Raw genomic sequence first — 25543 nt, 5'->3', positions numbered from 1 at the left:
CGACCAGTTCTTTCCAAAACTTAAGATTGGTTGCTTCCAGGGAGGGTGGGGGGGCGCATGTTAGGCAGAAACCTGTGCAGTTCCCTTGGGGAACACTGCAAAAGATTTAAGACTACAGGTATAGCAGTAAACCCCTTTGGTAGCAGTCTGTACCACCCAGATTTACCTGGTAGCTGTGGCTGAGCAGTCAGACTTCTCTCAAGAAGAGTTAGGCAGTATGCAAAGTATACACAATAGGTACCAAGACACAATAGCACAAGCAAACACTGACCAGAGCTTGGTTTCAAAAGAATATAGTTATTTATTTAAAAACACACATAAGTAAAAACACTCTAGCAAAGAATATGGTAAAGATGACTTCAACACAGTTATAACGAAAGTAGATTCAATCCTTTCTCCTATCTAGACAACTCTAGGTTAACACCACTTAATTAAAACAGAGGTGAGTGCTTAACGTTAGATGACACTCTAGTAGTTTCCAAGAAAGGGAGAGAAAAAGCAGAAATAGGTTAAACACACCACTCTAAGGTCCAACACACTTGCAATAGGCTTAAAGAAGAACAAAGTCACAGGTGAGCAAAAGTCACTAGGCAGGGCCCACTCTTAGAGCAGCCGGAGCGAAAATGTGCCCAAGATCACACTGTTCGTTAGGGATTCAAAGTCTTGCAAATAGTCACAAAGAGTTTAGAGTGGCTCAGAAAGTTTAGCCAAAGTGTCCCAGGCACTCCTAGGGTCGAAAGCCGGGGACTAAATCTACCCCGTACAGTCGGTGGCAAGGGAAGCCAGGCGGAACACAGTACCTCAAGCGGAAAGGATCCTCCAGCGGTGGCAGTTGTTCCAGGCAGTGACAGCAAGGCTCGACGTCGGTCAGGGGAGAAGAATATCTCGCTGAAGAGCAGAAGAGAAAGGTCGTAGCACTGCCCGGGAAGAAACCAGCCGCGGAGTCCTCCGGTTAAAGGGTTGTACCGACTTTCGCGGTATGGGGGTAAAGTGTGGTATTCCGGTTGCCGGGGTGCTTGGCACAGGCAAGGCGGCCACGAGATACTCCAAAGAAGCGGAAAGAAGGCGAAAACTGGTTGTCCCCACCAGTCAAGGGAAGGAGCCACTCCGTTAAGAGTTCTCCTCGGTCGTTGGGAAAAGTGGTGAGACGGTTCAGCAGGGCTCCACCGGTTGGTGTCGTCGAAGCAGGTCGGCTCAGCTCTTCCCTCGTCGGATTCTTGGTCCTGTGGCGACTTCTGAAGTTCCAGTCCCCAAAGCCCTGCTTTTATGCAGCAAACCCCCATTCACCCAGCCTAGCTGTCACTCAAACATGCTAAGTGGTGAGCCGGGCGGCTCACCACTTGGGCCAATCAGGATGGAGTGCGACTTGAGTTACCAAGGTAACTCAGTCCAGGGTGCCTAAATTCCCCTCCACCCCTCCTAAGTACCCCAGACAGAGTGGCACCACTTTGGAGGGCTTCTGTGGAGAAGCCCGCCAAAAGTGGGACAAAGGGCTCCACTTTGGGTCAGAATTACAGAGGTGAATACCAACGCCATTTTAGGATCAAGTTTTGGCAAAATAACCCGACCGGAGTTATAATAATAAATATATAAACCGGCGGTATGTTTAAGGCTACCGTAAATAAATAATTAAATGTGTTAGCCTAAAACAATGGGAAATCCCATAGGGAAATATTCGCGGTCGAATATAAAAAGTAGTTTCCACTGCCACCAGCCAAAACTCGATCAGGGGGGACGGAGACGTGCCCCCTCGACTAACAGACCCTGGGGCAATCGAATTGCCCCAGCCAGTACGTCCACAATATGATGGTTTGTACTGGTTCTGTTCAGGATTCAAGACTAATAAAGCCTTTTGTGACTTTACATGCCCTGGGAGACAGTAGTCAGTCCCAGGGTATGGAGTCTATGTTGGGGAGTCCCTAGGACACCCCTGGGTTACTGCACAGAGGGTGCTGTGTAACCCACATCACAAAAATACATGAGGCCCTATGGAGTAAAAGACCCCATAGCCCATTCAACACAAGGTTTGTCCAAGATCACACAGTTCAACATGTCCAAGAGTGAGGGTTAAAAGAGTCTCACTCTTGGCAGGAGAAAAAAATAAACCCCAGAAATCCAGCAAAGCTGCTGGGGGACTCACTAGGTAGGGAAATTCAGCCTAAACAGAGAATTCTCCCTAACAGCGCAAGAGAGCTCAGTCAACATTTTTTAAATGCCAATAAAAACAAAAAAATAAATGAATGGCTGCGAGCCTGTGAGCTACCGTCCGACCCAAATTTATTCAGTCTGTATCCTGCACCAGCTGCACTGCCTGAAGCTGGGAGAAGCTCTGTAGCTGTGTGAATATTCGGCGCACACTTGGTAGAAATCTGGGATCCCGTGGTGACGGTGGAGCAGAGCTGGAGGCAAGGGAAGGAGCCCGCCGCGAGGGACAGCAGGCCCGGACACCGACGTGATTGTGGAGGCCATTAGTGCAGTGGGGGATGTACGCCTATGACTCCCTTTGACAACCGGGATGTGTCCTCAATGCACGAGACCCGAGACATGATAGCCCTAACTGCGTACCGCGCCTGCCCAGCTACCACTGCGGATGTCGGGGAGGCTCCCCGAAATGGGGCAAGACACAGCACGTACCACTGACCAGGAAAGGCTAAGGAGAGCAGTAACATCGGCTCCAGTAAGACTCCAAGGGGTGCCGAGGAGTCTATGGCCCACAATTACCGAGTTGAGGCGAGATACTGGTACCACTCACCAAGTGGCTTGAAGTTGGTGGAGCAGTGCCATATCCTGACATGCCGGCTTGCTCGAGACTCAAGTGCCGCACCATGTCAAAAGCACAGAAGTCGAGCAAGCAGCAATCTAAAATACATTGAGGCCACCACACTGCCTGACCCTCCGGAAGCGAGGAGGGGCCCGAGAGGGATCCTCACAAGCCTCTATATTAGATCCAGGTGAAGTACTCTGATATTAAGGTGATGCTTGGCCAGGTACGAGCAATCGCTGGATGCCAAAATGGACAACCTGACAAGTAAGGTGGACCACATGCACATCCGCCTGCATAAGCATGGTGAACAGCTTGATGAGGCTGAGGGCAGAATATCCACAACTGAAGACGGGACCAACACAGCAGTGAGGGACCTAACAGAGCTGAAGAGAGCAGTGAAAGAACTAACGGATAAGATGATCTTGAATCCAGGTCTCAGCGAAACAATCCGAGGATAATGGGAGTACGAGATGCTGCTGACCAGCGCAACATGAAGACAATGGTGGAGAATCTGCTGAAGGAGGTCCTAGCCGATAAAGATTTTTCAGCTGTATTTGTGTAGAGAGCCCACCGTATACCCAGTGGTAGGAAACCAGTGACCAGTGGCGGGGGCATCTACTCACCCGGTGAAGGCTCGGCTGTTGAACTATCGCAACAGAGATGTGACACTTCGGAAGGCCAGAGAAAATGGCTCCCTGAGTTACCAAGGAACACAGACCCTTCTTTTTCCAGACTTCTCGGATAGGTACAATCATTCAGGAAGACTTATTGCTGTAACAAGAAGACTGGGAGAGAGGCATTAAATAGGCAATGTTGTTCCCATCTAAACTGAACATTGGATATAATGGAAGGGCACTGCTTCCTCTTCAATATGTTTTACCACCTTCTCCAGGGTATGCGTACTCTCCTCTAAATTCGCCACATCCAGTTTTATTTCCTGAACTGTATGCTTCATATCTTCCTTTAAAGCTTCAAATTGTGCCTGGAAGGAAGCCAGGAATTGTTCTTGAAATTCTTGAAGCCACCCTTTCGATATCTTCTTCGCAGAACACCATGGCTCCCCCTGCTCTCTCTTCTTGAATTTGTGGTGATGTGTTTTGGGGTGTTCCACCCTCCTTCTCGGGTATCCTCTGTCCGGGGTCCACAGTTTTGCTGGCTTGACTGGGGGAGGAGCGGTTTCGGGTCACACCCACCCCTTTTGCTCTTGCTTTGGACATATGGGCTTCGCCCATGTCTCTTCTCTCCCCCACTCCCATCCGGGACCTTCAATATTGTGTTTCCTCCATTTCCCTCCTTATCCTTGCTTTGATAGCTTTCCCCCCCCCTTCTAGAATCACCAGAGCAGTAGTCGCTCTGCTTTTCCTCCTTCCCCTAACCGATATCAATTCAGTCACACTTGCTGGGGTTTCAATTATTCCGTAGTCCCAGTGGGGAGATGGGGGAGGCGGGAGGGGAAGAGCCCTTCTCACGTCTCCCCAAATCCCCTCTTTAAATATAGAGGGAATTTCTTGAGCGAGCGCGCTTCCCGTTGGGGCTTAGGTCGCGTACCTCATCACTCCGACTGACTGGTCTGGGGATGCTTTGTGCTAATGTCTTCTCTGCCCAGCTGTTCCTTCCACTGCTTTACCACCCGTTCATCCTGTTTTATTCACACCGGGTCTTGTTAAACGCTCCTGCCGCCTCCCTCCTTATACTCTGCTCGCGGGTTAGCCCCTTGCTGCCATCTCTGCACGAGCAGCCTCCTTCCCAGCCCGATGCTGCTCAGGAGGCCCTCTGAGACTTGTGGGGCTGACAGCTTCCTGACTCCCCAGCATCCGCGCCCGGCCTTCTGCTTCCTGCAATGTTGTACCTGCAGCGCCCCACCTACCGCGTCCCATTTCGGCACTTCCAAATTCTCCTCTGTACGTGCCTCAACGTTCACCGCCGTTCATGTTGGCTCTTCAATGTCAACTTACTGCATGCAGCCGGTGGGGAGAGACTCTTACACACTTCCACTGCCAGCCGCCATCTTGGAATCCGGTTTGATATTTTTAAAGCCTCCCACACCACGTCCAGCTGTAGGTGTATATCCGGCCTCTCTGTGGCCTTCCTCGGCAGGAACAAAGAGAGAACCCCTTGGTCAGTCTGTGGGACTTCCAGTACTGGACACCCCATGTACTCCATCAGGCCTTGTACACTGTTGTGGAATGCTTCATCATGGTCATCCAATGGGTCATCCTGGTAGTCCGCTGCATAATCCGGAGGACCAGGCAGTAGAGGAGGTAATGGAGGTGGATGATCCTTCGGAAGAGGACGACCAGGGACCATGGGTTGGTTACCCATGTTCCCAATGAGGTGGGCATCCGTGCCTCTGTTGTCCGGTCTGTTGTCCCAGTATGAGGAACTGTGGGATAGGTATGCAGGAAATAGCACTTCCTTCACGAGGGACTTAAAATATTGAATCATTGGATCCGAAATGCATGGGCTCTGGCACTTTATTGAAGAACCGGTCTTCAGATTAAGTTCTTTGAGTAGAGGTGCTTGGTAAGGATCTCAGGCCGAATTAATGATAAGCACAGGGGTAGGTGGGGCAGAATAGCCTCTCACACTGGGTGACCAATCAACTCCTGGAGAAAAGGGAGGGAGCCCTGAAGCACCAGGAGGCAGCAGTGAAAGGAATTTATCTGCGTCACCTGGTGCATGCGCCAGTGTAGCCAGAAATTCTTTGGTCAGAATTTGATCCACATAGTGACAGTGGCTACATGATATATGATATATGGCATTCATAACGTGCCTATACACAAGTATTTCAAGGCACGACGAGGCAAGGGAGAGGGAACAGAGGGAAGACAGACAACAATCCTACTAGGCCAGGTGTCATTCAGATCGTGCAAGGGCATGGGAAGGGGAAGGAGGAAAGTGCGGGGGGAGGCGGGAGGGGACAGTGCAGTACATGGGATAATAAAATAAATAAAAGTAAAAGTACGGCAAGCAGGTGGCAAGTGCAACGGTAAGTGCAGACATCAGGTGTCAAGTGCTGGTAGTGGGACTGTAGGGATACAGAAAACAGTCCCAAAGTGCGGGGGTTGCCAGGAAGGCAGTGCAGGAGTGCTACTGGCAGGGGAGGGGACCTGAGCACGTGATCAGAGGGTGGCCAGGTAACCAGTGCAGTTTCAGGATCAGCCAGGAAGTCAGCAGGGGAGAGGAGGAGAAAAAGCAGAAGCAAAGAGAAAGGTTTTGAGGTGCTTCCGGAACCGGAGAGGATTCTCCTCAAGTTTCATGGAGGCAGGGAGGCTGTTTCAGAGGGAGGCCCCAGCCGAAGAAAGATCTACCACCAACTTGTTGCTTGGAGAAGCGACTGACCCTGAGGGAGTTGGAGGCGGATGAGCGAAGAGCTTGAGAAGGAAGATATTTAGGAAGAGAGAGTTGAAGGTATTGAGGCCCCAAGCCCCAGGACATTGCAGAGGGTTTTGAACGTAATCCTCGCAGCCACTGGGAGCCAGTGCAAAGATTTCAGTCCTGGAGAGATAAGATCCCTGGGCTTGAGGCCAAGTCCAAGTATCGCAGTCCTGTTCTGGATGAGTTGCAGAGGGCGGAGAGTAGAAGCAGGCAGGAAAGAGGCTGTTGCAATAGTCTACATGGTGATGGACTAGTACTATCATAAGAGAGAGTAATATAGTGCCTCCTTTATATTAATAGGGTACATCGTCTTTACAAGAAAACAGAAATTTGAATACATGATTTCAGCTTGGATAACATCTGCACAAGACACTACACACCCCTGAAGAATGTCCCACATTTTTGTGACAATGGGACAGAAACTTGTACAAGTTGGGAATTTGAAAAACTAAAATACGAAATAGCCAAAACAACATTTTAGGCTAGGGGTCTCAGTGTGATTAGGCCACACGGGTTCGACCAGAGATCAAATTGAATCGTCTAAAGCTGATTTACTTGTGTGGTTTTAAAATTGGTTGTTTGTTTTGTTTAATATGACCATTTTTTATGATGACTTTTTTAGCAATGAATTGTGTAGAACTAATAAAATGTGTATTGTTGAGTTTCATAGTGCTGGGTACATGAAAGAGGATCCACATTCTTAACCCTGCACCAGTCGCAGAACTTTCTCCAACGGCAACGGTACAGGGACTTAGTTGCAGGCCGTCTGTCCGAAAGCAACACCTCCATCACGTCTTCAGGGAGGTCCCAATCCTTATACCTCAACCTTTCAGAAGCCAAGCGTGAAGGTCGAGGGATCTGACCTCTGGATGGAGAACCTGACCCCCCCCCGCCCCCCCCTCCCGTGAGAGCAGATTGTCTCGGTAGGGAAGACGATGTGGAGGGCAGATGGACAAGTCGAGAAGGTCCGGGTACCACATTCTCCAGGCCCATGCCAGAGCAATGAAGATCATCCGGGAACCGAACCTCCGTAACCTCTACAGCACTTGCGGGATGACGGGGACTGGAGGAAACGTGTACAGCAGTGGGAAGGACCACTCCACCACGAACGCGTCCCCCCAAGGCTCCTTTTGGAGGAAATTCCCACGAGAAGAACCTTTCGCTCTTCCGGTTGACACTGGAGGCAAAGAGATCCACTTGTGGGGTCCTCCAAAGGGCGAAGATCTCCAGGAGAATCTCCTGAGCCAGCTCCCACTTGTGAGAGATCGTGCTCTGCCTGCTCAGAGCATCCGCCGTCTCGTTTTCGTCTCCGGCCAGATGAACTGCCGAGATCGAAATTTCCTGCTGGATGGCCCAGAACCAGAGCTGCATCGCCTCCCTGCACAGAGGAAGTGACCCTGCCCCCCCCCCCCCACCTTTTTGTTGAGATAATGCATGGCCACTGCGTTGTCCATCAGAATCAGGACATTCTTCCCTCGCACAGTCGGCAGAAAAGCCTTCAGGGCAAGCCTGACGGCCCTCAACTGCAACAGATTGATATGGAGTCTGGACTCCGATGGAGACCAACGACCGCTGTCAACTCGTTGGCATGAGCTCCCCATCCCATGAGGGATGCGTCCGTCACGATCGTCACCTCTGGCCAGGGTAGCCAAAACGGAGCCCCGTTCATCAGATTTCCTTCGATGGCCCACACCAGAAGGTCCTGGGCGACTGAGGGCGGCACCTGAACGGAGTCCGACATCCTGCCGGAGGCCTGTGACCACTGCACCTTGAGAGCCCATTGCAGAGATCTCATTCGCAACCTGGCTTCTGGCACCAGAAGAAAGCAGGATGCCATGAGGCTGAGCAACCTCAAGAACTCGAACGCTGGGAGACTCTGGGCATGTTGAAACTTGTGCACCATCTGCTGAATGTGATGAGCCCTCACCTGGGGAGGGAAACACTGCCCCAGGGATGTGTCGAGCACGGCTCTGATGTACTGGAGCCGCTGGGTCGGCGTCAAGTGGGACTTCTTTAAGTTGAGGGAGAAGCCCAGCTTGTGAAGGGAGTGGCAGGTGACAGACAGATGATCCAGGACTTGCTCGGGAGAGCGCGCCCTGATCAACCAATCGTCCAGGTAGGGGTAGACGTGAATCCCCCCTTTCTTGAGATACGTTGCCACCACCACCATGAGCTTGGTGAAAAGTCTTGGGGCGGAGGTCAATGCGAACGGCAGGACCCGAAACTGAAAGTGCGAGTCGCCAACCACGAACCTCAGGTACTTCTTGTGCTTGGGATGGATCGGCACATGAAAGTAAGCGTCCTTGAGGTCGAGAGACACCAACCAGTCCTGAAGTTGAAGGGCCTGGAGGACTTGAGAGAGAGTAACCATCTTGAAGTCGACCTTCCTGAGGAGCTTGTTCAAACCACGCAAGTCCATGATGGGTCTCAATCCCCCGTCTTTCTTCGAAATTAAAAAATAAGGTGAATACCATCTCTTGTTCCTCTCCGCTACAGGCACCAGTTCTATGGCTCCTTTCTCCAGCAGGGCTTTGATTTCCTGCGCAAGGAGCGGATCCAGACTCTTCAAAGAGAGATTTCCTGGTGGATTGTCGCGAGGCCTGTGCCAGAAAGGAAGACAGTAGCCGTGGGCTATGATCTCCAGAACCCACACATCTGAAGTAATGGCACGCCATTCTACAAGATGATGCGCCAGCCTTCCCCCAACCGGCGAACCATGGGACATGGCCTCATGACTGAGCTGAAGCGGCATTGCCTGAGGGTAAAGAGGCAACTGCCCGAGCGGCCTTGGCACCTCAAGTACCTTGCTTTCCACCTCTGGTACTCCTACAGTGGCCCCTTTGACTTGCAGCTCCTCTCGATCTACCAAAGGATGAGTAATATCGAAAGGAACCTCCCCTCCATTGCTGTCCCCTATGACAAAAAGGTGGAGGTTGGCGAACTGCAGCGCTCAATTTTGCTGCAGCTTTGGAGGTCTGGAACCTCTCAAGGCTTTCGTCAGCCTTGCTGCCAAAAAGATGTTCACCATCAAAGGGCATGTTGAGAAGCCGGGCTTGTACATCAGGAGCAAACCCCGACTTCCGCAACCACGCAAATCTGTGCATTACGGTGCTCGCCGCCATGGACCGGCTGACGCAATCTGCCATGTCCAGACCCGACCGAACGAACGAACGAACGAACGAACGAACGGATTCACACATGGCATCCTTGCCATCCTGAACAAGAGCAAGAAAGCCATCCCGTTCCTCCCCTTCGGGAATATGTTCAGCCGCCAACGAGACAATTTCACAGAGTATGAGTGAAATGTGCTAAGGCACACACGGAGTTGGCTGCCTGTAAAGCCATACCCCCTGAAGAAAACCCTTTCTTCGCCCAGCCATCAAAACGTTTTTTGTCCCCATCAGGAGGGATGGTAGGGTACGATGCCTGTTTTGCCGGGGCCGTAGCCGCCTGCACCAAACTCTCCGGAGTGGGGTGCGTAGTCAAGAAGCTGGGGTCGCTACTGGCTGGGCGATATTTCTTCGGCAAAGACTTGCTCACTGCCGGGAGACTCTCCGGAGCAGTCTAAGGCGCTGCCACCCTTCTTTGCAATGCCATATGGAATGGCAGTACCGGGTCAGTTGGTGGACCTTGGTCAAGGATATCCGTCAGGTCATCCTGCAGAAAATCCACTGGTGGCGCAGACCACCCCAAGTATTCCGTTACCCTCGACATAAGGTGCCGGTACGAGGACTCGGCGTGCGTGCCAGGCTCAGGTCTACCAAACTCAACTTCCGGAGAGGTGTCCAGACCACTGGCGTCGCGCAGCGACTGACGCAGGTCTTCAATCTGGCTATGACCAGACAAAATCTCGTCGGGTACCTCATCAGGAACCAAACCTTCTTCCTCAGACCCTTCTTCCATCTCAGAAATATAATCCAGAGGCTGGAATAGGGGCACAGAACAAGGGACAAAGACATTTTTCGACGTGGCCAGAGCCTTTCTAGGGGGTTCCACCGTGCCACGGGTTACCTCCGACAAAGCAGACTCGAAAGGCATCGATGGAATCGGCGTCAACGTCGAGCGTGGCGCCGACGGTTTCAACACAGTCCTCGAGGGCAGAGCCCCGAGCGTGTCCTTCGACAGCCTGGGCGCCAATGGAGTCGACGGCTTCCTCGGAGGCAGAGCCTCGAGAGAGTCCCTCGACGACCTCAGCACCAAAGTCTTCTTTGAAGACCTCACAGGCTCTGACGGTCTCGAGGGCGTCGAGGACCAGGACCTGGAGCGGGCACTTCTAGAGCGATCCACCTTGTCCGATCGAGACCTGGAAGGTGCTCTATGATCGTGCCGACCACCCGAGCACGAAGGCGTGAGAGTGGTGGCTCTAGCACGGTCACGGCAGCCGTCTTTCGACGGCACGGACGGAACGGAGCCCTGCGACTGAAAAATCGCCATCATCTCCTGTCGAAATGAATCCCATTCCGCAGGAGTGGAATGCTTGTTGGGACAAGCCACCCGCCGACGGGCAGAGTCCATGGACGAGGAAGGCGACCGGTGACGGTGCTTCCGTGAGTGCCTCAAAGAGGCAGAGGAATGGCAGGACCCACTCCGGGACCGAGACCCCCCCCCCCCGCCCGGACTTACGCCGATGATGCGGAGAGTCGCCCCTCGAATCGTCAGTCAAAAGCCCAGTGGATTTCGACTTCCGGGGCTTGGCCGCCTTAGCGACAGAAAGCTTCTTCTTACACTCCCGCAAGGCCTTCGCAGTTAACGACTGGCAATCGTCACAATCGTCCGTGGCGTGGTCCTCACCGAGGCACCAGAGGCAGGTGTCGTGCGGGTCCATCAGCGACATCTTGGTACCACAGTCCCGATACTTCTTGAAACCTGGCCGCGGGGTAGAAGATGACATCATGGAAATCTTCACAAACTAACAGGTTCGAAGAACCGAAAGAATAGAACTCGGAAGAACCGAGGCGTGCCGAGATCTCCGAAGCGAACACATTCGCGGAAAAAACAGAACAGGCTACGGGCGTCGTGCGTCCTACTTATAACATCCAGTGACGTCGGCTCGACGGAGGCCCTCGAGGACAGCGTATCGACGTAGGACGCTGAAAATTTTCCGAAGCAGCACAGCTGTGGTGATTACCTGTCATAGATATGGAATACGTCGGAGGACCCAATCCCCTCAAAAAGAGATTTATTCACCCTCTTTGGACTTGAGGTGATCCAGAACCTTCGCCCAAAAGAGGAACCCCCGTTCCCCAAGGGATTTAGATGAAAATCCCAAACACTCTAAACAAAGTGTGTGGGTCCGCCTCCGAGAATGACATGTAACACCAGTTGCACACGGAAAACCCTGTTTTGCCCGGTGTAAAACAGAAGGACGTGGGAGTTCGGGTGGTGTGGGGGGCTTGGAAGAAGTAATACAAGTAAAACCAGATTTAAGCTACTGCTGGGAAGTGGTTAAAGACAAGAAAAGGAAAACAGAACAAAAATGCGTTATTGCATGGTGGCGCTATGCGTACATGGCCCGCCCACAGGCTCTCTAAATTCTCAAAAGGCGAGAGTGCTGGGCTTGCTATGGCTCCGATCCCTCACTCTTGACATGGGAACTCAAATAAGTGTGGAGGAAAGGGGACGGGACATAGGAGTATAAACATTTATGGAATGAACATGGTTCAGTCTGTTTTCATACATCATCTTGGGTTATTTCTCTGCCAATGTTTAGAGAGCAAATATGTAAAGCCCCCATGAATTGGTGAGCCAGAAATAATGCCCTGAAAGGCTGCATCTGAACCGTGGGTCATAGGTTGTGCACCACTGAATTACACCATCTTGAAAAATAAAAAAGGTAAGCCAATATGATCTTGTATAACGTAATGACACACTTACAATAAAAGTGCATAATCACACAGCTCAAAGTTAAAACGCACAAAGCAATATGTTCCAAGCATAAAATATCACTCTCCCTCAGTTTTCCACATGCACAAAGCACACCTTTTCGTACTTGTCAAGAGTCAATTATCAATCACTGGTGGCAAGTGCACATTTTGAGGCTTTAATGGAATGCAACGATCCATTCACTATAGCATCTCCCCACTGCATCCTTTGTATAAAAATGTAAATGATGTACAGCACTGTAACTAAGCTGAGAATATACTTGTAATGCTTGCGCCCTCATACCTTCTGGTCCGCTGCGCCATATAAATAAATAAACATATCATTAAATGCTGTAGCTGCATGTTTTCCAGCACAGGGACAATGCACACTGAATTGAAGCAATATTAATGAGCCGACACACAGCCATAACATTGCCAAGCATGATTGTGACCATGAAATAATGCTTTAGGTAGGATGCAAAGGAGAAATTAAAGGTGCTCTGCATCACAAGAAGCCGATAGGCATGGATTGGGATTTTGGTTATTAAAGTATTTAACCGCACTAACAAAGGCAGCCATAGAAAAATAAAAGGCAAGTTCAATGTATGAAGAAGTATAAATTAAAAGCAACATTGCACAATATAAATGCGATTTTACAAAATCGAGGTCACTAACAGCTTTCACCACAACGCACCTATTCAACACAGAACAGCGGATTGACTGCAGGGCCCCTCTAGCTTGAACAGAGAGCTTAAGCTTTTTCAAACTGTACTTAAAAAATTGTCACTGGACAAATTAAGTGCACAAAAGGGGATAAATGCAGTGATGCGAGTAAAATGGTGTGGACAGGTAGAGCACATAAATAAAGCAGGAGGCGCAAGAGAAACAGCGGGTGGGAGATGCTAGTGGTGGTAATACAGAGAGGGTGACAGAGGCTGCAGGAATGTGGAGGAATTGGATTTTGTCATTTCTGAAAATAGAAACTATTTCTTTGAATGTTTCGTTTTCTGCAAAATTAAAAGGTCATCGAGATTTCAAGATATTTAGAACATCATCCTGCATGAACATATTGTGGCATCCACTTTGGTCTTGGGCCCTTTTCCTTCAGTCAGTGACTGGTTGGGTGTGCCCTTTGCCCTCGTGGTAATTTGATATTATTTGAACAAAAGTATAATCTAAAAGGCGTTGGTACACTAGGTAGGCCAGAACTGCGACTGTGAGCAAGAAGAAACAAATAGAAGCACCACACTCCCGAGTTGGAGTATGTAGCTCCCTGACCTTTCTCCCATTGTGGTTCTTCCATTTTCCTTCAGTGGTGCAACACCAGAGGCATCCATCCTCAATTCTTCCATTTCTTTCTGCTCAAATGAGGGTCACACTGTCTCCTCAAATTCCACCAACCCACCACTGTGCTGACATTTCCAACTTTAGAGGAAAACAAATCAAAGAGGTCACAATCTGTCACATCATAGCCAAGGTACAAATCTATCCTTCCTGTGGAGCCTACAGGCCGGTATCCTTATGTTGAAATTAAGGGTGTACTCTAAACAAAAATGGCTTTTAAATCCTATCTGCTTGCATGTCCTTAAAGAGCCTAGAAGAACCGGAAACCTCCAGGTTTAGCCAGCAATGGTGATTTCATGGTTTGGAAAACTATACTACTTTAACCTCACAAACATGGTTAAAATATGCAAAACATTATTTGTAGTAAAAGCAGACATTCTGTAAGGACACGCATTAGCTGTTAAACGAGAACATCTGATTTGGTTGCCGGGTCAGCACACATTAGGCACCCGACCACTCACTATTTTACTCTAGAAGCACATTCTGTCTTTGCACCTTTTTACCACTCAACTAGGTTAAATCAGAGCATTCCTAAGCAAACAAACGATTCACCAGGAGAGGTCTTCACTGATTCAGAACGGATTGCTCTGCTGGTGGAAGTCTGCGGCTCGGGCAGTTGGGAGCAACGACGCATGGGCAGGCCTCTGTGCTGCACTGGGGAAACATTGCATAGACTAATGTGACATGCAATGCAACTACAATGCACAGCAGCGACCTCCAGAGATGTGCTGCAGTCCTAGGAGGGCAGCGTGCCTTTCGGAGAGACACAGAGGAGCCGTCAGTAAGCAACGACTCCGTGTGCACATCTTAGAGGAAAAAACACTTTACCAAGGTGTCCCCCATTGCATGTGTACACGTCTACCCCTAAATTATCATGCGGCAGCGGCCCTAAGATAATTATGTAGGTGTCCCTCCCAAATAGCTTTTATGGTAAAAACATTTCTTTGGCGAACAAATATTCTGTGACCCTGGGGTTTGTACATGCTTGCCCCCGCAGAGCATCCACTTTGGAAAGAGTCACATTTCCCCACCCCCCACAAATATCACCAGTTTCTGGACTCCCATCCGACCACCATGTTGCACCTGTACCACTGTCAAGTCTTCATACCATCTTTGATGTAACCCCATTTGCTGCAGTTTGTTCCATTCTTGGTAAGGCCTTTATGCCACTGTGCCCTCAACCACAATCCCTCATCTGTTCTTCTACCGGTTTCCCAAGATACACTGGGTAAAAGGTTGACCCTCCACCTCTGCAATGTATGTTTCCCGTTGTGAGTCTCCCTCCAGCTACTTGCAGATCCACGTTGTCTGCGTATCCCTCAGCTCGTAATGCTCTCCTCGTTGTCTGCATCACACTCTTCTCCAAACATAAGAGCAGTTACCTTGTTCATGCTGGAGCTTGGGAGCCCCCGGTCCATGTTCACACTGTTCCAAAGAAGTCCACTGGCTTTCTCGCAGTGTCCAAGGGCAGCCTGCAGCCCTTCTACCTTCCCACACACAGATGCTTGCATGGCCCTGCACATGTATGAAACAGCCTTCAGCAGAGGGGTCCTGGAGTGAAGAGAAAGAAATGTCAATCATATGGTACCCCACATCAGTTAAATGATCAACTTCACACAACAAAAAGGGACTGGAGCTCCAGCAAGAACATTAACTAATAAGCCAGAGGTCAAGTGGTGCATTGGCTCCGGTCTTGCCCCAACAACTGCAGGCTGTCCCTTATTTCTGCCTCATTGATCAGAAGCGTATGTCTGCTCTTGCCCTCGCTCCAACCCCCACCCTCTGTCCCATCCAATTCTCTTCTCTTTTGTCTGCTTTCTCATATGCCTTTATGATGCATATGCACGAACCAATCCTTTGCCCCCTAGTATCCTGCTTTTGGAGACCAAATGTGGCACACAGGCCGAACAATGGTACTTTGCTTTAAGAGGACTTAGAAGCTGTACGGGATGCCCTCTACCAGTCAATGATAATCTAGGGTTTCAACACTGACCACTGGGGCAATAGAGGATTCCTGTAAAAGTGCCCCAGCCTCAAATACCCCACCACTGCAGACCTCAAAGGGCTGGTAGAGCCAGACTGTGCCCAATGTTCCATAGCATTCTAGTAATATTTCCAAAAGGAGTCAGCATGACATGATGCCATCCTGAGAGAACACTGGCTGCCAATCAGGAGAATCCTTCATTGCTAATGCGCCCAAGGGTACTTTCAGTACCATAGTAGTGTATGCAGGGAGTCAGAACTCCCATTGGTGCTGCCGTTTGATAGACCTGCGGAAAGTCACTTCAGAGGGGTCTGCAGTGGATATATAATTTCATGACCGTCACTCCTGTGTAACCCAAACGTTAGACACAAACACATTCCTCAGGAGGGTTGGTTAATAGAGGAACCAGCTTCAAACAAACCATGACTGACAGAAGGGAAATGTGGTAACTGGGCTGCAATCTAAATTTGAATGCCTGGCCTATTTGTTGACCTCTTGCTAGTTGCAATCAGAAATCACTGGTGTCAGAGCTGGAGTTAGTGAGAAGGAGGCAAATTGCTTGAGCAAAGTTTGTACCTACCATTGCTGTTGCAGAGACAGTTGAGAGACAACGTGATGCCCTCAGTGGAGCCATCTGAAGGGCTGCCTTGGACTAGATCAGTGAGAGGTTCAGATTCCTCATCCTCCCTATTTGAAGCTTGTGAGGAAGGTCTTCAACCAATTCATGTGCAATACTTCAGGGGACGCATTAGGTTTTCCAATGCCCTCCAAATAGTTTACCTCACCAAGTCTTTTCAACTATTTGTTAAGGACCAGTCTATTTTCCCTTTAAGGCTTCCTTAGCAAGGGGTACAATGAACAAGAGCGCATTCTTGTCATAAAAGTGTTTAAACAGCCTTCAACTTGTCACTGGCCACAGCCATCAGAAGGGACATTCTGTTCCTCAGTCCTAGCACACAGACTACCACATTCAAGGTAGTTGACGTGTAGGGGGTCTCCCACACTTCCTTCACTATGGCCAAGGGTCCACTGACAGGGTGATCAGCAAGCAGTTTAAAAGGCCTCAGCAACACCAATCATACCTCAGAGTTCTATTGAATCTCACCAAGAGGCCATTGGTATGTGGATGGTAGGCAGATGAAAAGCTGTATGACTCCCCACACTCCTTATACATGGCCTGCACATAGTTGGACATAGGGTTTGTGCCTCTGTCTGGCACAACCTCTTTAGGGAAGACTAGCATATTATAGATGCCTATAATGCTCTGGCAACTGACTCAGTAGCCATCGTTTTGGATAGGATAGCTTCAGGATATCTGGTGGCATGATCAACAACCACCAGCATAAATCTGCTGCCAAAGGATGTTGGAGGATCATGGGAACCAACAATGTAAATCCCTACACTCTCAATTGGTACACCATCTGCAGCGAGTGGTACCAGTGGAGCCTGGAACTGTGTTCCCCTTTTGCCAGGCAACTGACAAGTAGTGCAATCCCTGCAGTGACTTTCTACTTGGACCCCCATTTTAGACCAGTAGACATGCATGGATAACCTCTCCTTAGTCCTCTTGGTCCCAGGATGACCTACAAGAGAGACTTCATGTGCCACCTGCAGGAGGAAGGGTCACACAAACAGAAGGACCACCAACCTTCTAAGGTCTCCTGTGCAGTCTATGGGTTCACTGTATATTACCCACCTTGCCAGTAGATCCTATGTTTCCCTGGTGGCTCACCCTGCAACTGGGAAAATGCCTTTCTTCTGAGGCCTTCCATAGATGGACACTCTCCGATGTTGACTGAATTCCTCCCTAGAGGGTTTTCCCTTTGTGACAAATCTGGTTGTCCCTTCTGCCCAGAGGGGAGCCAACTCCTGTGAGGCCTGCCCCGCGAGACCCTCCTTAGGGGTCTGGGCAAGTGGGACCTCACTGGGAGTGACTCACCTCTCGGGGACAAGGACTCTCAGTCCAAGAAGGAACTCCCAGACCGGACTACTGTGTCAGCCGATTTGGGAATTGGAAAGACTTACTTCGGTTTTGAAATCACCAAATAGTTAAATTTCGTCATTCTCTTTGCCTCCAGGTAATGCTGGATATCGCCTGAACTCCACAGTCGAAGAACCTCAGGAAAACCCTTGTGTTTGTGATATCGCTTTGGTTTCACCGAATAGTGGCATTTCCTCAGTAATGAGTTCCGTTTGAGTGCCAGTGTCAAGGAATAAGGACACACCCTTTTTTACTGTGATGACATACTTAAGCACAGGAGGAACATAGAACGAGGAGAAATGTCCTATGCAGGGAGGAGAGCGAGTTCCACGCAGAGGAACCTCTGTGCAGAAACATCCTGGAGAGGTGGAGCCACGCTAGACCACGGAGCGTTGGCAGCGAGCCCAATGCTGGAAGGTTGGCGTCCCATCCGACTTGGAAGCCAGGTTCAGAGGGAGAGTCGGAGACTGGGAAGCCAGGTTCAGAGGGAGAGTCGGAGACATGGCCTTCAACCCACCCACTCGAGTTCTTCAAATAGTTATTTACAATGGTGACCCAAGGAGTATTCTTTTTTTTACTTGTGGTCCAAGTACTGGGCGGGAGTCTTCGCAAACTTTAAGAGCAGAGCCTGCTTCCATTTTTCAAAATCTTCTCTTAGGCTTCGAGAACTCCATGATAGCACTGCTGCTATTCTGAGGAAGTCTGCTGAGAAGCCAAGCAATCTTGTCACACTAATTTACCTCTTGTACTTCACAATATGGTTGACTGCATTTGAGTAGGTTTATGATGCCAATTTTCTCATAAACATTCAACAGATCCTTAAGAAACCTTGGATGAGAGGGGGACCCTGAACCATTCCCACACTCCCTGGAAGAACCTGTAGGTCCAGTCAGCCGGGGCAATTCCAACTGAAAAGATCTGTCCTTTTTATCTCAATCTTAGTTCACCCCATATTTGCCATTATATGGTCCATTTCCATTTTCTTGAGCCTCAGCTCCTCCTTTCTTAAAATCATATACAGCATCAGAGGTGGCAATAGAGGATTGAGAAGCCCTCTCTTCAGATTCACGTGTGCCCTTCAAGTAAAACAGGCTCATTACTACTGCTAGGCTCTGCCCCAACATCTACACTACTGGCAACAGGTAGAGCGTTTTTACCAGTCTCCTGGTAATCCGTTAATCTCTGCACTAAGCCACTTTTATGATATATGATAGGTTATTTATAACGCGCTTAATACCCAGAGGTTTCTAAGCGCGGACCCGGGGATCGAACCTGTGGTGCTCCGTGTCTTGTTTCCAAGGCAGGCCCGTTGCCGCTGAGCTATCCTCCCGTTTCCAGAAGTAGTCAAACCCGTCTCTGTGCACAACTTTCAAATATTCAACTTTGTGTAGAGCAAGAGTAGTACTATTGTATGTTTCTACAATACAGTTTATGCAACTTTTACATGCCTAAAACATTTAAAGCTTAGAGTTCTATGTACAAAGAACAATGGGAGCACTCCAAAGATTATCTCACCGCTGAGCACCAATTTTTTTATGATTGATTTCCAAAATCTACCCAGAGGGTGGATTTTGAGTGTCCAGCCTCTTATGGTGAACATGAAAGTTACTAAAGTCTAGCCAAACCCAGTCAAGGTAGGAAGCAGAGCGATAAGGCTGAAACTTGGAGCTACGAGTCCATGCAGAGGAACACCAGTAATTCCAGTTAAACAGGCTATAGAATAGTTCGATCAACGAAGGCATGACATGCCAGTCTCGCATCCCCATTTAGACACTCCCTCCCCACAATTCTGGCCAAGGCATAGACAGTGTGGTATTCAGGAAAAGAAAATATATTTAAAATACTAATCTAACTTCAAACAAATTGGTCTCCAGCTGTACACCATGGAAACCAACACAAAACTATAGCAGAACCAATAGTCAACCAAAAAAATTAAAACTAATTTAAAGAAAATAAATTACCTGCCTATATTAATCTCAATATCATCAGTCCAGAGCGTGCAAAGTGTGCTCTGCTGTGGAAGCCAGTTGCCGGTGTATTGGGCTGTCCAAGAGTTATTGGGAGTCTGTCTTCACTTGCTGTCATTCAGTCAGAGCCACCCCTTCAAAACTATCAACTCAGAGCAGAGTGTGGTCTGCGATCGTCCGCAGCGGGCCGGGCCAAGAGGGTGCTACTGAAATACTCTGAGAACAACGTGACTGACATGAGTATTTGAATCACTGTAATATGGAGTGTGGTTCAATACCTCGTACTCTAGGCAAATTGCGCCCTCTAAACTATGTTTCTGAAGAAAATTGGTGTGTGTAACAGGAGTGGTGAAAATAAAACTGTTGAAGCAAGGGGAAAATAAGGCCTTGTTGCTTTACGAGATCACTTTAACAGTGACAACGAGAGACGGGTGTGGGTTTCGGCTCTGCCTGCTCCGGTAGTGGCTGTTAACAGCAAGTGCTGCCTTTAGAAAAAGGTACTGGCACTGACATTAAGGGAGGGTGAGGTGTTTAGATCAGTGGAGGACCGTCATGGACAGCTCCCCAAGTGGTTCGAGTAGTGGGTGTGCCAAGCGTTTGACTGCCTTTGAAGGTAGAGACGAGGGCGAACTCAAGCAAGCGACACTGGACAAAGTTGACAGAGGAGTAGTTTGCTTGCACCGCAATCCAGAGGACACAACTAGTAGGAATGGCTCAAGGTGTTTTCAGGAGGTGGCCCCATTGGAAAAACAAGTGCAACTGTTTTTTTTTTGCCCGCAATCAATGTGGATTTAACGATAATTACAACAAATACGGTACTTGAAGGCCAGACTGCACTCACATGCTCTAAAGAGATGATCAAGGAACTGCCTGTGGGGTTTAATGTGCCTGAGCTAGCTGTGAACGGCCTATTAGAAGGGGTTAATAGTGGTTTGAAGGCTCCCATCTCCAACACACAATTATTTGTAAAAAGGAAGAGGACAGTGGATTCAGGAGGATCATTTATTACTAAAGAAAAACGTTTTTTTTTTTTTTTTATAAAGGCCCGCAATGCAGCCCAAGTGTGAGAAGAGCTACTGAAACAACATACTTCGAACTTTTAGAGTCAACTGCTTTATTTGAATGAGCTCTGCAACCAAAATCAAATGGGGCCCTGGGAACAAGGCACCAGTAAACTTAGGTTTTGACAAGGTTCTCATCGTGGATGCCGATCAAAGGCTGGGTCCGTCCCATACATTTAAGAAAAAAAGTAATTGCATGGTGGAGGTTAATGCGGTGTCTTTACCTCCTAATAAGAGAATACCACAATCTCTTCCATCACCAAATGAGACGAATGGCGGTGATAGACCTATTGACTTCTCGCGAGAACATAAGGGTAGTGATGATCAGAACCTACAAACAGGAAAGGACTGCGCCATTACAGAAGTATTGAAAAAGAAATTGCAAAAAATCAGCACAGATCTGGAGCAGGATAGTATGGCTCTGTATGGGTCGAATGGAAGCTCTATGACTACACATTTTTGATATACCTGTAAGGTGTGCTCCTGTTACAGAAATATGCCAGACGGGATGCATGAGCTCCTAAATTAGAACAAGAGTAGGGTGTTGGAGGTGCCCTTAGTAGGGATAAAGCCCTTAGTCAAACAAGTTCGTAAAACCGTGAAACATGAACCTGAAGTGGGCTATTTGAGGGCAAAGGAACTAGCCGGTTTGTTGAATCAGCAGACTGTTTCAACCACAACCTCCTTTGGAGAGTTCCTCATCATTTGAATCGTCTATGCTGCCACCTCCTGGTGTGTGTAAAACAAGAAAAAGTATGTTGCATACAGCTAGAGCAACTGCTTAAAAATCATTCGAAAGAGGTGGCAGGGGAACAGACATTGGTACTAGATCTGCCCTTATCACATTGGCTCCTTTCTTAAAGCTATATGAGGTTCTTAACGAGAATCTAAAAGATCATTCAACAATGCTAGCTATGATGCACTCAAAACTGATTTTCATAGAAGGCTACGTGACAGCGGTGCAGGGCAATTTGGAGAAGAATTCGGAGGCTAATGCAAAGGGTCTTAGAATCTAATTCAGGGTTGTAGTAAAAGGAAAGACCAGAAAGATGACCCGGATCTATCTAAGAGTGCTGTCCCCCTGTCTCCTAAGCTGTCAAGTGTTAGTGTATCACAGGGAGCAGTGGAAGTTGATTATAGTCTCAAAGAATGCTCTCTGGATAGTCATAAAAACCTAGGTCCTTGTGGGGCGGAAGAAATAGTTGGACGGGATCGTTCACCATCCCCAAACTTTGAGGTAAAGGTAGTAGCCCCTCAATTGGCCCCATCAGAGATGGGTTTTGCTCAAAGGAACAACAGCCCCCAGTTAAATCAGGAAGTTTTTGGAACAGTAATATCTAGCGATTGCGTTGATGAAGTGGTGAAAATGTATAGTCCTGATGGTGCGATGGATGAGTCTATTAATAGACTACCCAATCTTTGAGGTGGAAGATTAAAAAAAAGAAAATGTTGTTGAGGCGTCCCCAACAACTACCAAGGAAATCAAAAACGAGACTAATGGGAAGAAATCAAGATCTAATGGTGCTTGAAAATTCCTAAGAAACTTGTCACTCCCCATGTCACCAGAGAAAATGGGAGGGGACAAAAGGGGAACTATGGCTGCCTCTTCAACCAGGGGAACTGATAAGAGGCAAAGTCGGGAGGTCTCCTGGAAGCTGACCCGGATCTATCTAAGAGTGCTGTCCCCCTGTCTCCTAAGCTGACAATTGTTAGTGTATCAGTGGGAGCAGTGGAACCGCCTAGGTTCCAAACACATGCATATATCAATCCTCCTTATCGCATTTCTTGCACGTATACTGTGCGGACAATGTTCGTTTCTATTTCTCATGTCATGTTGGTTTTTAGTACCAATAATTAAATATCAGATCTTATCAAGCATCCGTATCACTATTGGCGAATGCGGTTCCACTGAATTAGTGCATCTCTGCAAAGTAAACGCACAACAAATGAGCATTTCTACTATTTCCGGCTTGGAAGCTGTTTCCAAGCAACTGGGTCACGTGACTGTCACCTGACCTATCCTGTAGAGGTTACTATAGTAACCCCTGGTCACTGCCGATGCCTTCAGCATTGGAGAAACAACCCGCCATTGTGCACACGAACATTTGGAGCCTATGTCGGTAAGCCAGAGTTGCCCCTTACTTTTCTTTCGTGCAAAGTTGATTCAGCATGTTTATATTTTCAAATCACGTATACACGCTGTTATGATTATCTTGTAGATTACGGCCGGTATTAAAGGGAAAGCACGTTAAACACGTGCGCTATACTTCATTTCTGCTGCATCAGCGGCACACCAGTCGAGCAACCTCGACGGCTTGATTGTAAGATCGGTAAATATAACATATACTTTTTACAAATTATATGTGATTACTATATAATAAACCATTAGTGCAGGATCTTTAGGCTAAATATGCACTATTTTGCTTTATGGCTTTACAGTTTACAGACCTGGCCAGCTACGCTTTTGAGAATTACTCATTCCCCAACTATCACAAGCATAACCAAGAATTAACTGAGCACAATCACAACAAGGTATGACTTGATTTGACTACTATACTAATAAATAGAGGAACTAACTGCACGCATCATCCTAACGTTATGTTTTCATTTTTTCTTCTCTCCCGTTTCTTCTTTCTCTTTTTTGCTTTGACCCACTACCCCCTACTTTGGTTGTTTTTGGATTAATCATCAAGCTGCATATGTATTTGTATGCCCTGAGGACAGCCTTTTTGGTTGAAACTCGTGTTGGCATTTCTTTAGTATAAAGGGCCCTTTCGTTTGCATAAAGCATTTTTTCGCAATTGTAGTAAATTCAGGTTGTTTATCGCTACCTGGCATATAGCCTGCTTCAACAATATGTTTTGACATTACATGGCAATATACTATGTCTCAAGTACAAACCCTTTCTCCTACAATTGTTTAAACTCAACGGTGTATACACAGGTGTTTACTGTGTTTAAGTTTTGATCGAACCAACACATTGGATGTGTGTCACTTTTTCTGTGAATGTACAATTTTTCCTCTAAATAAAAACCAGCTGAACATATTTGTGACCACTTCCCCATCCTTTTGTGTTGCAAACTTACCACATCCAGTGGTTTCTGTATGGTTATCAAGCGCAGCCTGTGTAGTTGGTAATCCTCAACAATTTCAAACACTCTGAAAGTAGGCTACTAAACATGCATAATAAGAACATAGGAGAAGTGTGGCAATTGATTAATTCAGTGGGCTCTGCTCCTAAAGCTGTGCAAGTAAGGTTTAAGTTACTTACCTGTAACTATTGTTCACCAGCATGGATCTGGCATGGATTCACATGCTCATGAATATTCCCCGTTGTCATGCTGGGAATCCTTGGTAAAAGAAAAAAAACTTTCACTTTAACACTTTTTCTCCTCTACACCAATCATTTCCTCTGGGTCATACTGCCCCCATCCAATGACGGTACTCTCCCCAAGCGCAACCTGTTCTCAGATGAGACTTGTCTTGGTTGCTTCTGTAGAGTTGCTAAGAGCTTCTTCACCTCACAAGCCTAATCAACTTGTGACCCTGCTTTGATTTCTTCTTTTCTAAAACATTGTGCAATACTTTTTACCTACCTGCAAGAAGTGCTTCAGCTCACCTAGACTTTTGCCCAATTGACTTTGGCCTAGCCTGGCTCCCGGAATTACTTCTTTCCTCTGACATTGTGTTTTGTCTTCCTTCCAGAAAGGGGTCAACTTACTTTGCATTGGGGGGGGTTACCAAAAGTACTTACCTGCTCCAGAATATTTGTGAGATCTCTTGTTTCGTTTTAGTAACCTTTTTATTTGACATACTCAAGTCTGGTTCTAAATGCAAACACTGGTATATTAATGTCCACAGTGTCCTAGTTACTAAAGTCACCTGAGGGTGTAGGAAGTGTCTGTGTGCCATCCCAAAAGGGTACTTACTGATTTGGAAATATTAAGAGTATTTTGGAGTGCATTTGTGTGTTACTATTATATTGCCCCCTTCTGAAGAAGGCTTATTCAAACTGGATGTTAAATAAATTCATAATTGTTTAATCAAGAAACCTTGTGTGTAACAGTTTATTTGATTATTTGTCACTGTGAATCTCTGTGCAACTCCCCTACAGCTCACATTGACCCCTCTTGAGGTAAGCCCGGCTGCTCAGCCACACTACCAACCTGTGTAGTACAGACTTATACCAAAGGTTGGGTTCCTATTGCCAGGAGGTCAGGGTTGTTGTAGTGCACCCAAAGGGTACTGCACACAATCTTGCCTAACACTTGAATCTTGAATAATGATTACACAGTAGCACACATACACAACCATGGGAGGTGGCAAGGCTCAACAGAAGCAATAAACACACACCTCTGGAGCAAACTCACCTCAAACAGGTTGTGTAGCACCGCTTGGCCGACTCAGGACTCCTCCCTGGAATCCCTATCGACACATTAGCACCTCATGAAGGTGTGCGTGGACCTCCACATAGCAGCCCTGCAGATGTCCAGCGGGACCACAGAGAGAAACGCGGTCGTTGCTGTGATGGCTCTGGTGGATTGGGCTATCGGCCGGCCTGGCTGCCGCCTGCTAGCTAGTAGATGACCGTGCATGATGCAGCCAGAGAACCACCTGGAGATGAAAGCCTTCAAAAAGGCCTTTCCCTGATACACAGGTCCAAAGTTAACAAACTGAGAAGTCTTCTGAAAATTCTTCATACATGCACATAGAACTTCGAGGCACGAGCAAAGTCCAGCGAATGCAAGGCCCTTTCCGCTGGCGACGACCGATTCGGGACAAAGACAGGTAACCCCAAAGGTTGGTTGAGGTGGTACTCCAATGGCACCTTTGGCATAAAGGTTGGGTGTGTATGCAGTACCACCTTTGAAGCATGGAAAGGCAGGTAAGGCTGCTTGCAAGATATGTCCAGAATCTCTCCGACACAAGTGGCGAAAGTGATAGCCACGGGGAAAGCAGTTTTACACGACAAAGACTTGAGCGGGCCCGATGCATAGTTTAAAAGGGCACTCCCACAAGTTTAGCCAGCACAACATTGAGCTCCAAAGCCAGGGCAGGGGCCTTCACCGGCGGGAAAGTCCTGAAGAGTCAGTTGAGGAACTCATTGATGAGCCTGTGAGACCACAGAGAAGCTCTGCCCGGGGTCCTGGTGTACCTGGATACAGCGGCGAGATGCACCTTGATAGAGGTGTGAGCCAGTCCC

At 48.1% G+C, this 25543-nt stretch overlaps 1 protein-coding gene across 1 annotated transcript in view; it reads right to left on the bottom strand.

Annotated features, from left to right (window-relative positions):
* SREBF2 (sterol regulatory element binding transcription factor 2) overlaps window positions 1–25543 on the bottom strand; it is a 268321-nt gene that overhangs the window by 114616 nt on the left and 128162 nt on the right. Inside the window, exon 13 of the mRNA XM_069652776.1 lies at window positions 14730–14898. Coding sequence (XP_069508877.1) covers window positions 14730–14898 — 169 coding nt within the window. The remainder of the gene's footprint in view (window positions 1–14729; window positions 14899–25543) is intronic.

The sequence above is a fragment of the Ambystoma mexicanum genome, chromosome 3p (assembly GCF_040938575.1).
Source record: "Ambystoma mexicanum isolate Mex_15411 chromosome 3p, UKY_AmexF1_1, whole genome shotgun sequence".
Lineage (NCBI taxonomy): Eukaryota > Metazoa > Chordata > Amphibia > Caudata > Ambystomatidae > Ambystoma > Ambystoma mexicanum.
This window is presented reverse-complemented; position numbering and strand designations above follow the sequence as displayed.